This window comes from Arvicanthis niloticus, chromosome 12 (assembly GCF_011762505.2).
Source record: "Arvicanthis niloticus isolate mArvNil1 chromosome 12, mArvNil1.pat.X, whole genome shotgun sequence".
NCBI lineage: Eukaryota > Metazoa > Chordata > Mammalia > Rodentia > Muridae > Arvicanthis > Arvicanthis niloticus.
In genome coordinates, this window is record NC_047669.1 from 79,275,120 (window position 1) to 79,289,858 (window position 14,739).

General features: G+C 41.8%; 1 protein-coding gene across 9 annotated transcripts in view; it reads right to left on the bottom strand.

Annotated features, from left to right (window-relative positions):
* The window catches only part of C2cd2 (C2 calcium dependent domain containing 2), a 63,478-nt gene that overhangs the window by 31,472 nt on the left and 17,267 nt on the right, over positions 1-14,739 (bottom strand). For 6 of the 9 annotated variants that reach the window (XM_076911151.1, XM_076911153.1, XM_034514921.2 and 3 more), the window contains 2 exons: positions 4,513-4,632; positions 2,709-2,813 (listed from right to left, as the gene is read on the bottom strand). In XM_076911151.1, coding sequence (XP_076767266.1) covers positions 2,709-2,813; positions 4,513-4,632 — 225 coding nt within the window. The remainder of the gene's footprint in view (positions 1-2,708; positions 2,814-4,512; positions 4,633-14,739) is intronic. The other 3 variants (XM_076911156.1, XM_076911154.1, XM_076911152.1) reach the window with 1 other exon arrangement.

The following is a 14,739-nucleotide window of genomic DNA, read 5'->3' on the forward strand; positions in this document are numbered from 1 at the left end:
ATATTATGATTTATAACAATAGCAAGATTACAGTTATGAAGTAGCAACAAAATGATTTTATTATTTGGGTGTCACTACAACATGAGGAACTGTATAATAGGTTGCAGCATTAGGAAGGTTGAGAACTACTGCTATAAATGCTTTCAGTGCACAGGTCTGGGGTTTTATTTAATTTTTCAGTATTAAAGATAGAGCCTTTGGCTTTTCCTATATTGGGCATCATTCTATCACTGGACTACATCCCCAGACCTTGGGTTTTTAAGGCAAAATCTCATTGTGTATCCCAAGTTGGACTTAAACTCATGATCCTCCTGCTTCTGCCTCCCATGGACTAGGATTACAGGCCTATTGTACCATATCCAGATTTAAAGTATGTATTTTTAAAATCTCAATTAATGTGAAGGATACATTGGTCTCCTTGAGTCTTATTTCAGTATTATAGCTTTCATTTTAACCATTTTAACTCTTGAGAAAAAGGACTGCATGGATATTTGCTAAGATGACAGAACCCACTCCGGTGCAGCCCAGGCATCCATGCCATCTTTCTGAGATTTGGGGAGAGAATCTGTGACAGTCAAGTGCTGCCAAGATCTAGCACCTTGGCCATTCTGTAGTAGGCAACTTGAAAGCACCCTGGGTGCCAATTCCCCTCAGTGGGGGACCCATCTGGCTGGATAGACAAGGTTCCCACTGGCTTGACACTTGCAACATGTACAGCAGGAACTGACTTTAGAAATGAAGACTGGAGCAATCTGTGTTGTTGTAAGATAACTGGCTGCCTCTCCCCTGACTAACCAGGCCTCCCTACAGTGAACTTGACCTGTATCTATTGAAAGTGGACTTGAATATTTAAAATAAGGCCTCTAAGTACCGAGAACCAAAACAGCCAATGTTTCCATGGCTCTCACTGGAAGCCAGCTTCTCTTATACATATGTATTAACTAATTTAATCCTTTACATCACATTCCCTCCACTTCACAGATAAAGAAATTTAAGCAGAGAGAAGTCAGGTGACATTCCCAGAGCTACACAGTCCATAATTAGGAGAGTCAAGAGTCAAATCCAAGTGGTTAAAACAGTTAAGAGCCTGTGCTTTTAAGAAGGAGGCCATTATTTATGCCTTCAATGGACCCTTGATAACCTAAGTTGAAATAAAAGACACATGGTATACAATAATCATTTAAAATGTGCATTTTACTGCTCATTTGTACATACACAGTACTAAGCATCCACTACTTAAATATTTTTACTTCTCCTTAAAGATAAAACCCAGACTCTATCCTATTAGGAGTCACGTCTCCAATCTCTGTCATCCATCTTTCTTTTTCTGTGGATTGCCTCCTCTGGACTGGATGTGTCATAATGTCACATATGTCTCCTAAAACAGGCTTCATTTATTGTTTGCAAAGATAATCAGGATACAGCATGTACCAGCACATCACTCCATTCCTGACTGAATAATATCCCATATTATGACTGTGCCTCACATGGAGCTCTTCTCTCTGTGTATGACCTGCACAATGGTTCCTTACTCAGTAGACAGAGGGACTCTGGACTGACAGCACCACATGTACAAGATACACAGACACCTATGCAGGCAAAAAACCCCATACACATAATATATATATTAATATATATATCAACAAAGATGGAGAAATCCTATATCTGCACACTGACTGAGGCAAATTAATCAATATCAGGTTGGTACACAGCTACCCATGGGGGAAAATGACTCAAGCAATCACACAGACTCATTTTCCCATAAGAAATTTCCTTTTCCACATGCCTATGTAGACTGCAGGCCTAGACAATGATGTCATCATCAGAGAGAAGGAAGAAGCAGAAGGAGAAGGAAGGCACCACTCCAATTCATTCTCTCTTCCTTCTTTCTTCTGCTGTCTGCTTCTCTCAGACAATGACATCAGTTATCTAGGCCTGTAGTTCATACAGAAAAGCCTTGACATGTTCAATCTCTCCTGCTGAGAAGGGGACCATTCTGTGTTCAAGATTCCTTGTTTTTCTCCTGGGTAGCTGTGTTACCAATCTTATATTAGTTAATTTTCCTCGGTGTGTGTGTGTGTGTGTGTGTGTGTGTGTGTGTGTGTGTGTGTGTGAAATTTACCAGCTCAAACCAAACCAAAGTCAAACCAACAAAATCATTACATTGCACACATTTACATAAAAGTATGAAAGCTGAGTCAGTGATAGGACCGGGATGGAGCACTTGTTTAGCATGCCTAAGGCCCTGGGTTCCATTCCCAGGTCCAGAAAAAAAAAAGTGAAGAGAGAGGAAAGACAAAAGGGAGATGAAAGGAGAAGAGGGAAAGTATCTTTGTGCCAACACCCTGCAAAGCCCACATCTCTCTGTAGTGAGGTTTCAGTGGCTGACCTGGTTGAAATGGAGCAGAAAGAACTACAAGGGAATTTTGTAAAAGCCACAGAAAGAATTCCCTTGTGCAACAAAGGAAAGTGACACCGGGACACTTTCCACACACTCACTGCAGCCCAGCTTCTGTTCTCAGACCCTAAGGCCCCAGAAAGTGGAAAGGAAACTGTCCTCTTTATCAAAGCTGTCCCTACAGAGCCCTGTCTCTTGTGGCCTAAGGCAGAATGGGGAGAGTGGGTGGCCCCTGCCCAATTCCAGACATGCCCTAGCCACTCATGCATCCTCAAACCAGTGAAAGAATGATAAAAACTTACGGACTGACCTCCCCTGGGGCCTGGGGCTGGATCTTGATGGCTGTTTCTGCTACATGGGTAAAAGACCACCTGATCTGGATGTCCTCTCTCTTCTCTTCCATGTGGAATTCCACCTATGAGAACAAACCACCAAGCAACAGTTACTGGGTAGCTGAGATCTTCACATGAGCCTAATGATATCTTACACAGAAGCTGTTACGTGTGTCATGTATGTGCATACTGTGTATACATGTGCCGTATGTATGTGCACAATGCATGTGTGTACTGTGTGCTGTATTTGTACAAGGTGTGCATCCATATCATATACACATGCAGTGTGCTGTGTACATATGCACTAAAGCTCTCTGTGTGTTCATTTTTTTAAAGATTTATTTTTATTTTATGTGGGTGCTGGTTGATTTTTGTTATCTTGGCCCAAACCTAAACATATCTTGAAATCATAGAAGATTAGCCTATAATCAAGTATGCAGGGATTTTGATTAGTGACTGATATGGAAAAACACAGTTCACAGTGGGCAGTGTTACCCCTGAGCACGTAGTCCTAGGTTGTATAAGCAGGCTGAGCAAGCCATGGGGAGCATGCCAGTAAGTAGTACCCCTTCTTGGCCTCTGCTTCAGTTCCTGCCTCCAGGTTTCTACCTTGAGCTTCTACCCTGACTTCCTTCAGTGATGGAGTGTTACCTAAGAGTTATAAGCTGGAATTAACTCTCTTCTCCCAAGTTGCTTTGGTCACGGTGTTTTATTACAGCAACTGAAAAATAATTAAGATAATATATATGAGTTGCCTGTGTGTATATAAGTATACTGTATGCATTCCTGGTGCCCCTGGAGGACGGAAGAGGTGAAATGCCACCTGGAATTGGAGTTATGAAAGATTGTAAGCAACCATGAGGATGCTGGAAACCAAACCCAGGTTATCTGCAACAACAGCATGTGCTCTTGACCACTGAGCCATCACTCCTGCCCTGTGTGTTCCTTTAGTCACATGTTCTCACAGACAATAGCTCAGCTTCTGCCTTGGTCTACCATGTGCTCCTCCCTGGATGTGTCCTGGGACAGTGGGATTCTTTCAATTTTAAGTTTGAACTGAGACCTGAAATCCTACAGACTTGGCAGGTGTAATTAGGGCCTGGACCTTAATGTGGTGAGAACATCTTTTATCTCCAGGTGACCGAAAGGAATCATAAGCATCTTTAATAATGATAGAGGCTAGAAGGAGAACAGGCAAATAGGTATGGTTTGAGAACTACACCCATGGTAACTGAGCTGAAAAAGAACAGGGTACAGTGACCAAGCAAAGAGTGAAGTGGTACACAAGCTCTTTACAACTAATATATAGCCAACAGTAACATTATTAGCCTGCAGTCCTGTAGCCCTCAAACTGCCAATATTTTTATTAGATCAGCTATGTCCACTTGCAATAGGCAAGGTGGGTCATAGGACCCTTACCCAGTTATCTAGTCATTTCTCCCAACCAGTTATACACCATATTGCTCTAGTTCCACATGGCCTCAGAGAGGGGACAGAGTATATAGGATGAAAGAACTAGAAGAAAAGGCTTCAACTACATAGCTATGGGGAGTCATCATCTATGCTGGGTACAGACCTTACAGGGTGGTGTGCTTTTCTGAGTCATGTTCATGGTGACTTACAGTTTAAAGATAATGACCTGATTCATAATTAATAAGAATGATACTCAGAGCCCTGTAACTCAGCATGGAGGAATCCTCCCTGGGTCCCTCCTATGGTAGGGAACATAAGGTCATGACTACCATGTATTTCCTGTGACTGACAGCATCTACACAGCCTTACCTTTAAATGAAATGGGGAAAGCTGGACATCATACAGCTGGCATTCTGAGCCTGTGGTGGAGGCAGGCCCTGCACTGACCAAGAACTGAAGAGTCTCACCCACTACATGACAGATCACCATCTGGAGAGACAGGGGACAGGGAATCTTCAGAGAACAACGAGGATGGACATCTTCATTTCATTGAATAACTTAGACTTTCTATATTAGCAAGGAAAGAATTTTGGGTCTCAACTTTGGATTAATAGTCAGATACATAACTAGACAATGCTTCAGACCCTTGATTCTTGATGGATTCTCAAGAAATTCTGTTCTGCTTAAATCTAATTGCCATGGTTTTTCCATATATATATGGTTCTGTTCTTTTAAAATCACTGCTATATTTTTTTCACAATGGCTACTTTTAAATCCCCTAGACAAGGCCAATGAGATGAGTCACCACTACAGATGCTTACCACTAGACCTGAGTTCCTTCCTCAGGATTAACATGATGTAAGCAAATAGCTAACTTATTCAAGTTGTCTCTGATCTACACACACACACACACACACACACACACACACACACACACACACACACACAGAGAGAGAGAGAGAGAGAGAGAGAGAGAGAGAGAGAGAGAATAAATACACTTATTGTTTTATAAGCTCTAGAAATTTTTACCCTCATGGAGAGAAAATTCACTTGCTGTCTTTTACTAAAAGTAAGTCTTTAAAATAAATTAAGCATAGAATTTAAAAATTTGCTGGGTATGGTGCCACATACCTTTAAAACCAGCACTCAGGGGCATTGTTAGACGGATCTCTGAGTTTGAGGCCAGCTTGGTCTACAGAGAAAGTTCCGGGACAGCCAGAGCTACACTGAGAAACCATGTCTCAAAAAACTCAAAATCAAACCAAAACAAAAACTTTAGCATGCACTGATTGAAAAAAATTTAAAATCTTATCTAGAACATAAAAATTATTTCTATCTAAATAATCTTAGTATATTATTTTTAATATGAGAATAAATCTAAAAACATAAAGTATTAGGTAAATGTAAAATTAAATAACTCTAACAGAATTATTATATGAGCTCAAATATAAAATAAACTAACCCTAGCCCCAACTCTTGTATTTTAGAATAAGGTTATAGAAGACAGAGACAAGTAATTGTATCAATAATAAACCAAACCACAATCTGTCATAAGGTATTTCAGAGGGGTGATTTTATGACCAAAACAACACAGTGTTTTTTTTGTAAGCGAGTTCTAGAGAAGCAGAGCTTCTAATTCAGACTCCAGCCATGCCTGGCAGAACCCTGAGTATGTCCAGTGTGCACCAAGACCAGATGCTAGGTATACAGGAGCTGCAACAACAGAACATGCTAGGCATGACACAACAGGGTGGCCAGGCCTCCAGGAATCTGGACAGTGAGCAAAGTCTGAAGATGACACAGGATAGACCTCTGCCTCCCCCAAGGAACAACCGAGCCCATTGCTGAGGTTCAGTTTGGGAGTCATAAAAAATCCTTTACTTCTCCAGCATATTTCTCAGAATCTAAAACACAAAGTGGAAAGATTATGAAAATGATTACTTTGCCAGACCTGATGCACAAAGTGCAGAGCTAGGCCATCACTCCTCTTCATTTCTTATCCCTGGCCTTCCCCCACACAGCTTCTGCTGCCCCTCAATATACACACTCTAACAAATCCTCCAGGTGCTCTGAGTCCCATTATGGCAGCTTCTGAAATCTAGGAACACACAGGCCTAGCAGGAGTTCACCTAAAAAAAAAATCACCTTGCTTCTCAATTCTGGAAGAAACGGGTGCACCTTTCTTTCCATTCCTGTGACGTTGCTCTCAAAAGATGGATGACAGGGACTGGTTATGTGGACCAGAGTCCACAGAAGGTTAAAACAACAACAAAAAATGTTTGGATGAGAAATGTCACTGATTCATGTTAAAAATAAATGTTCTATAAACAATCCTTTCTGGAAATTTTGATAACAGAAACTCCACACACTGATGACTGATTCAGGGAAATGTCATTGTTCCCAGGGCCTGTGCCTTTTACTGCTTTAAAATAAAACAGAGAAGGCCTTGCTGCATGACTATCAAGATGTTCTAGAACCTTCTACACTGAGCCCATCAGCACTGTACTAAGAATACAAGTGGCTTGTGGTGGGAGGTGGGGTGTGCTTTAAACCTCATAAGAAAACTTGGCTTCCAAGGATACATAAAGCTGCCCAACAGCCATCCCTTGAAAGACACAGAACATCTAAGCACTTGGGTAAACGTAGGAAGAAATCAGGCCAATAACTAAATTCAAAGGACTTGAGGACCTCTAGAACACAAGACCCCAAAGCTCATGATTAGCTACTTGTGGTAGTGAATGTTGGCTGTAAACTTGACAGGATCTGGAACCACCTAGTAGACAAGCTCCATTCACAGCCATGAGGGATTGTTTAGATTAGGTTAGCCCTGGGTATGCCTGTGAGGATTATCTTGCTTAAGTTAATTAAAGTGGACAGACACATAATAAAGAAAAGCAGCAGGGTCCCCTGGCTTGAGTCTAGAATGCATGAAAAGAAATTATCTCAGCATCCATCACTCTGCTTTCTGGATATAGGTGCAGAGTGACCTCAAACCCTTTCTCCCATAAGCTGCTGTTGTCAGGTATTTTATCACAGTCGTGGGAGAAAGGACTGAGAAACCACTTACCTCCCCAACTCCAGTACTAATAGCATCACTAATGGGGCTGCTTCAGGTTGGGAAGTCTTTTCATAGCATCACGATTCCTCCCCAGGCCTACTGTACCTCATCAGTCACATACACTAGCCTTGTTAGTGCCCTCATGGAATATTATGAAAACTCATTAAACAAACCACCTGAGCCTACCTCAGTGGTGTGGGAGTAAGAAGCTGCCTCTGTTCTTTCATTCTTTTTTTTTTCCTCTTTTAAAAAAAATAAATTTTTTTGAGACAGGTTCTCAATCCAAGTCTGAGCTGATGACCTAAACTTACTATTAGCTGAGGCAGTCGACAGAACTCTACATCCTTCTGTCTCAGCCTTCTAAACACTGGAATTATAGGCTCATGTTACAAAACCTCTCTTAATCACAACTTTAAAAAAAAAATATTTAAGAGTCTTACTTTGTAGCTCACTACGTAACTCAGGCTCATCTCAAAACCTTGATCACCTGAGTAGCTGGGATGACAGGAATGAGCCACCACACTTGCCTTACTTCCACATTTTGATGTGACAATCTGAGTAAACAGCTCTCACTGGACAGCCAGCCATCTGAACCCCTCCCCAGGGTTCTGCTTCTGCCACCCGAGAGCCACAATGCCTCATTTGTCAAATAGAGGAGAACCAAATGGTTTTAAGCCACTAATCTTCTTGACCTATATTATTGTCGTTCCACAATAAGGATTAATTCTCTCAATTCACACAGAAGGCTTCACTTTCAGGTCTCTCAATTCAACAGTAGCAAGCAGGATCCCATACAAATTTTAGGGACCCTGACAACTTACCAGCCATCTTAAAGGGCCAGAATGCCCAGGGTTAACACCTACTTAAGGAATAGGAAACTGATTGTGAATCCAGAGCTCCCTCAAATATGATAACTAGATTTTCTAGTTAGCCCCTCATTATGTAGACCTGTCCAAGCATAGTTTTTAGGTTCTTCTGGCATGGGTTCCAAATATCTGTTCTGGAATGCCAGTGTGCAATGCATATGTGTTTATACATGTGGTGTATGTATGTGTGCTGATGTGCTAACCCATCCAGGCAAGTGTAGGGGTCAGAGGTTGATGACTGTTCTACTCAATTGCTTCTCTACCTATTTTTTGAGATAGGATCTCTCACTGAACCTGTGGCTCACCATTTCTGCTGGACTGACTCACCAACAAACCCCCAGGATCTGCCTGTCTGCACCTACCACTGGGTTACATATGGACACTGCCACACCTGACTTTTAAGTTGGTTCTGGGGATCTAAACTCAGGTCCTCATGATTGCATGGTAGACTCTAGAAGCCTGCCTGTCTTCACCTCCTCAGGTGTTACAAGCACATGCCACCATGTCCAGCATTTATTTTTAAACATCAATTCTGGGATAAAACTCAGCTCCTCATACTTGCAAGGCAAGCATTTTGCCAACAACCATCTCTCAAGTAAAGCAGTGGCTTTTTGAAAGGTTAAGTATCATTAGTATATACTACCAAGCTGGCACTTGCCTCCCAGGAATGAGTTTCCTAGATTAAAAACAAAATAAAACAAAACAAAAACAAACAAACAAAAACCAGACCTGCCTGAGTCCTGGGATCTTTTCTCCTCAAATCACCCACAGAATCCTAAGTGATACCACCATTTCAGAACAGAAGGCTGACTATAATTCCCAATAAATACTGTCTCTTTCTTTTTTGGGGGGGGGGGAGTTCAAGACAGGGTTTCTCTGTGTAGCCCTGGCTGTCCTGGAACTCACTCTGTAGACCAGGCTAGCCTCGAACTCAAGAAATCCACCTGCCTCTGCCTCCCAAGTGCTGGGATTAAAGGTGTGTGCCACCACTGCCCAGCATACTGTCTCTTTCAAGAGCAAAAATGGTTATGGCGTCTGTGGTAGGCACGTAAGCATGTGTCTAGGATTCTCCTAGATAAAAGAAAGTAGCTTCTAATAGGTTTTTTTTTTTTTTTTTTCTGACAAAAATAAGTCAATTCAAGTCAAATTAAAAGAATAAAAGCAGGTTTATTTGGGAATGGCTCCCAGGTGAATTCACCTGTCTCAGGGGACAAGACTGAAGAAGAAGTCACCATGCAGACAAGGGAGACAAGGAAGTGGGGACGGAGAGAGGAAGCAGAGAAAGATCTGGGGTGGCTAATGGTTCTTTTAATCAGAAACACACACCTGACAAACCTGGTAGTGTGTGATGTAAGTAAGCAGTTGCTAGGTTCTTGAGAACAAGCCAGTAGAACTGCCTATATACTAACAGGGTTAGGATTAGGAGTCACAGATTTGAAACCTACAAGCTTCTAAGGGTGAAGGAGAGAGACTCAGGTCACTGACACCATCTTGTTGAATAGCCTGTCCTAGCAAATAGCAACCAGAGTCTGTTGTTCACCTTTTTTTTTTCCTGTCTGGCTTCAAAACCTTACACCCACACACATAGCTCTTATCTGGGAAAAATGTCTTGTGGAGCCAGATTCCTGCCAAATGTCCTCCCAAACCATACAGTCATGCTGTTGCTTGCCAACAGGGAAGCCCAACCCTTTAATATCTCACCACTGTTTCACTTTCCATCTTACCTGTGGCATAGCTCCTCTCAGAACATTCTAGAACTCAAAATCACTTATTATTTTTGCCTCCAAAAGAACTAGGGGCACAGCTGAGAAAATGCATCTAAAGAGTTACTGAGTGCATTTTTCACTTGGATCTCATGCTGTAAGGAAGGAGCCACCAAATATAAAGGAAGTAAATCTATTATCGGAGCTGTCAGGTCAGAGGGCAGGCTCTGGCAGCCCTAAGGAGTTTGGTCATGAGTCCTCAAATAAGCCAAACAAACAAAAGAAAAGCAGAGAAAGGAAATTCAATTTGGCCACGTTAGGAAGAGGAAAATAAGAAAGAGGTCCAGTTACCCCTCAAATCTGTCTTGTCCCCCGAAGTAGGGGCTGAAATGAGAATTAGGTTCAAATGGAGGGCAAGAGGCATGTACAGCTAAGCAGCCCTGTTAAAGGTAGGATCCCACCCATCAGTGCCCTATAAGGTCTTGGCTCCCATTTCTCCTACAATGTAGTTTGACAGATAGTGTGGAATCCTTTTTAAGAGGCAAGTTCCTCCTCTAGCTAGCATCAGAACTTATCCTTTTCTTTCCTTAGCATGAGATTCCTCAGGAAATCAGTTATTTGGAGCACATTGTTTTCATACATGAAAGCCAAAGAGAGGGGCATGAATCTCTCTCATTGAATTTTTCTCTACAGGATTTTGACCCATTACCACCAGTTCCCAAATCAAGTGTCATTCCCAACTCTGCAATCTATTCTTACCTCTATAAACATTCTTAAAGATATGAGGATATCAAACCCAATGTCTACTCTGAAACAGGGGGTCTTCAGTTTAAAAAGTAAAACTAGCCAGAGTTAAGTACTATCACAGTTACAGTACTCACCCTATGTAATGGTCTACACTGTCAACTTGATAGAACCTAAAATGGCTTCGGAGAAAAGCCACTGGCCATGTCTGTGAGGGAGTGTCTAAACTGGGTTGAGGTGGGAAGACTCACCCTGAATCTTGTCAGTGCCATGTCATAGGCTGGGGTCCTGGACCAAAAAGGGAGAAAGCTAGCTGAGTACAGCACTCATCTCTGTCAAGTTCCTGGGAACAGGTTCAATGTGATCAGCTGCCTTATGTCCCTGTCAGATGCCTTCTCCAATAGAAAGAACTATACCCTCTCAGGCTACAAACTAGAATAAACTCTTCCCCCTTAAGTGTCTTTTACCAGGTATTTTGTCACAGCAATGAGAAAGTAACCAGTGCATCCTATTTGCTCACGAGTCACAGGAATAGACCTGAAGGCTATTTCATAAGGAACTCTCCCAGGGGGCTAAAATGAAAACTTCTGGAAACAAGATGGCAAACATCTCCAAGGCATGCTGGGTAGAGAGGGTGTGCCTGAACCACACTGGTTCCCTATTCTAGATTCTAACTCTCATTCCAGCAGTGTTCTCTGCTCAAATCAAGATATTATGAAGCCAAAAAGAGCCCCCACCCCATGCTATACTACAAGGGGAATTGTGACTATGTAATATGGTTTCACACAGAAACATCTGCATATAAGCTTTCTCCCTCAAGGACTCTGCATGTGAAAACATGGAAAAGATGTTTCCTTTAAAAGGAAGACTGGGAGGAACTGGATCTTTTCCTTGCTGGTACTTGGCACTTACTATTGAAGGCCTAGTCATCTACTCATGATGTTCTATATTCCAAAACCTTACTGATCTACTAGCCCCCAGCAAGGAACATTTCCTCATGTGTCAACCAATACCCAATAAGCAGGTTCTCTCGGGGAAGTGTCTATAGTGGCATTCAGAGGGTGGACCCTCCCAGGAGGAGCTTCCACCTGCCATGGGAAGGATCCTACCTCAAAACAATTGCACAACCTATTAGCATTTTAGCATACATACCAGGTTAATGGCATGACTGAAATTTCAAGTCATACAAAGCAAACAAAAAGATCAATGGAGATTTCTGTTAGGAGAAATAAAGACAAATTTGCTGAATTCACCACAATGTCAGCATACAAAGGACAATAACCACGCAGGTAGAAATAAGTGCATACTACTGGCTGTACATCCTGGGTGGCTGTGGCCTTCCCACTGTCTACACTGTTGCTATGGTTTCACAACCTCATGGGATGCCTCATTCTTTCTCATCTCTTCTATGATAGATGTGGACAGGTGTGAGAGCCACAGAGAATGTTGTGCATACTGGCCAGAGTCACTGCTTGGCAGCTTATCTCAGGTTCCCTCCATCTAATGGCTCTGTCTGTCTTCTAACAGAGGAGTGTTGTGAACACAAATGAAAAGAAACACAGCCTGGGCCCATCATACCCAAGGCCATCAGAGATATGACTATTGTGGGATGTTATGAAATCCTGCCCCTGTTTTCTATGCTCAGACCTACTGGAGAAGGATTTGCAATTAATAAACAGAGACCCTGTGGCCTGGAGTAAGGAGCAAGCACCCACCCATCCCAAACCCCAGGAGCCTGACTGGGCTTTTCCTACATACTGAGCAGGCACAAACTTTTATTTAAAACTTTAGCCTAAGTTGGTCCTTATACCATTAGGAACCTTGGCTTGAGTCAAAAGTGCCTATCACAGGGGACTGGACCACTCATCTAGAAAGGTGACATCATTTGCAGTCTTTGAGGTTGGTTCTTTGTGTGATCACTGCTAGTACCGGTAAGTTTTCCAAATATATGTTACAGCAGAGTTCTCAGGGTACAAGCAAACCTAACACACTGGCTCAGCTACATGCTGTAGTACACATACTGAAGTGACAAATACTTATAAAAAACATAGAAAGAAGTATACACTGTGACTTGAACTTTCCTGTTCCCTCTCTACCCTATCTCTCACCCTGTTCCTTTCCTCTGTCTATCCCTGAAGTCTACTTTATTTCCCCTTCTCAGTGAGATTCAAGCATCTTCCCTTGGGTCCTCCTTGTTACTTAACTTCTTTGAGTCTGTGGGTTGTAGCATAGCTATCCTGTGCTTTATGGCTAATATCCACTTATAAGTGAATATATACTATGTTTGTCTTTCTGGGTCTGGGTTACCTCATTCAGGATGATCTTTTCTAGTTCCATCCATTTGCCTGCAAATTTTATGATATCTTTGTTCTTAATAACTGAGTAATATTCCATTGTGTAAATGTACCACATTTTCTTTATCCATTCTTCAGTTGAGGGACATCTAGGTTGTTTATAGTTTCTGGCTATTACAAATAAAGTTATGCCTATAAGTAAAGTTGAGCAAGTGTCTTTGTGGTATGGTGGAGCATCTTTTGAGTATATGCCCAGGAGTAGTATAGCTGGGTCTTGAGGTAGCTCAATTGCCAATTTTCTGAGAAACTGCCAAATTGATTTCCAAAGTGGTTGTTCAAGTCTGCACTCCCACTAGCAATGAAGGAATGTTCCCCTTGCTCCACATCCTCACCAGTATAAGCTGTCACTTGAGTTTTTGATCTTTGCCATTCTGACAGTTGTAAGATGGAATCTCAGAATTGTTTTGATTTGCATTTCCCTGATGACTAAGGATATTAAACATTTCTTTAAGTGCTTCCCAGCCATTAGAGATTCCTCTGTTGAGAATTCTTTTTAGCTCTGGACCCTATTTTTAATTGGCTTATTTGGTTTGTTGATGTCTAATTTCTCGATACATATGTGTGTGTGTGTGTGTGTGTGTGTGTGTGTGTGTGTGTATACATACATACACATACATACATATATGACATCAGCCCCCTTTCCCATGTAGGACTGGTGAAGATCTTTTCCCATTCTGTTGGTTGCCATTTTCTCCTATTGATGTTGTCCTTTGCCTTTTAGAAGCTTTTCAGTTTTATAGAGTCCCATTTATTAACTGTTGATCTTAGTGCCTAAGTTGTTGTTGTTTTGTTCAGGAAGTTGTCTCCTGTGCCAATGTGTTCAAGGCTATTCCCTACTTTCTCTTCTATCATATTTAGTGTATCCAGTTTCATGTTGAGGTCTTTGATCCTCTTAGACTTGAGTTTTGTGTAAGGTGATAGATATGGATCTATTTGCATTCTTCTACATGCAGGCATTTGGCTAAACCAGCAACATTTGCTGAAAATGCTTTGTTTTTTCCATTTTATAGTTTTGGCTTCTTTGTCAAAAATCAAGTGTCTGTAGGTGTGTGGATTTATTTCTGGGTCTTTTATTTGATTCCATTGATCAATCTGTCTGTTTTTATGCCAATACCGTGTGGTTTTTATTACTATTGCTCTGTAGTACAGTTTGAAATCAAGGATAATGATACTTTCAGTTCTTTTGTTTACAGAATTGTTTTAGCTATCCCAGGGTTTTGTTTATCCATGTAAAGTTGAATATTGTTCTTTCAAGGTTTGTAAAGAATTGTGTACAAGTCTGGGGAGGACGAAGAGAGAACTGGTAGAGAGAACTGGAATTGGTGGGAGGGGGCATCTCTAGAACAAGCTAGAATGGAAACTCCCAGGAATCTATGAAGGTGACTCTAGCTAAGACTCCTGGCAGTGGGGGATATGGAACCTGAAATGGTCACCTCCTATAACCATGCAGGATTTCCAATGGAGGGATGGGGACATCAAGCCAGCCACAAAACCTTCAAACCACAATATGTCCTGCCTACAAAATGTGCAGGGATACAGATGGAGCAGAAATAGAGAGAATGGCCAACCACTGACTGGCTCAACTTGAGACCCATGCCATGAGAGAGAGCCTACCCCTGGCACTATTGATGATATTCTGCTATAATTGCAGACAGGAGCCTAGAATAACTCTCATCTGGGAGGCTTCACTCATCAACTTATAGAAACAGATGGAGTAACATCACAACCAAACAAGTAGGAAAAACTCAGGGAATCTTGGTGGAAGAGAGGGAAGGGTTGAAGGAGCCAGAGAGGTCAAAGACACCACAAGAAAACCTACAGAATCAATTAACCTGGGCCCATAGGGGCTCACAGAAACTGAACTATCAACC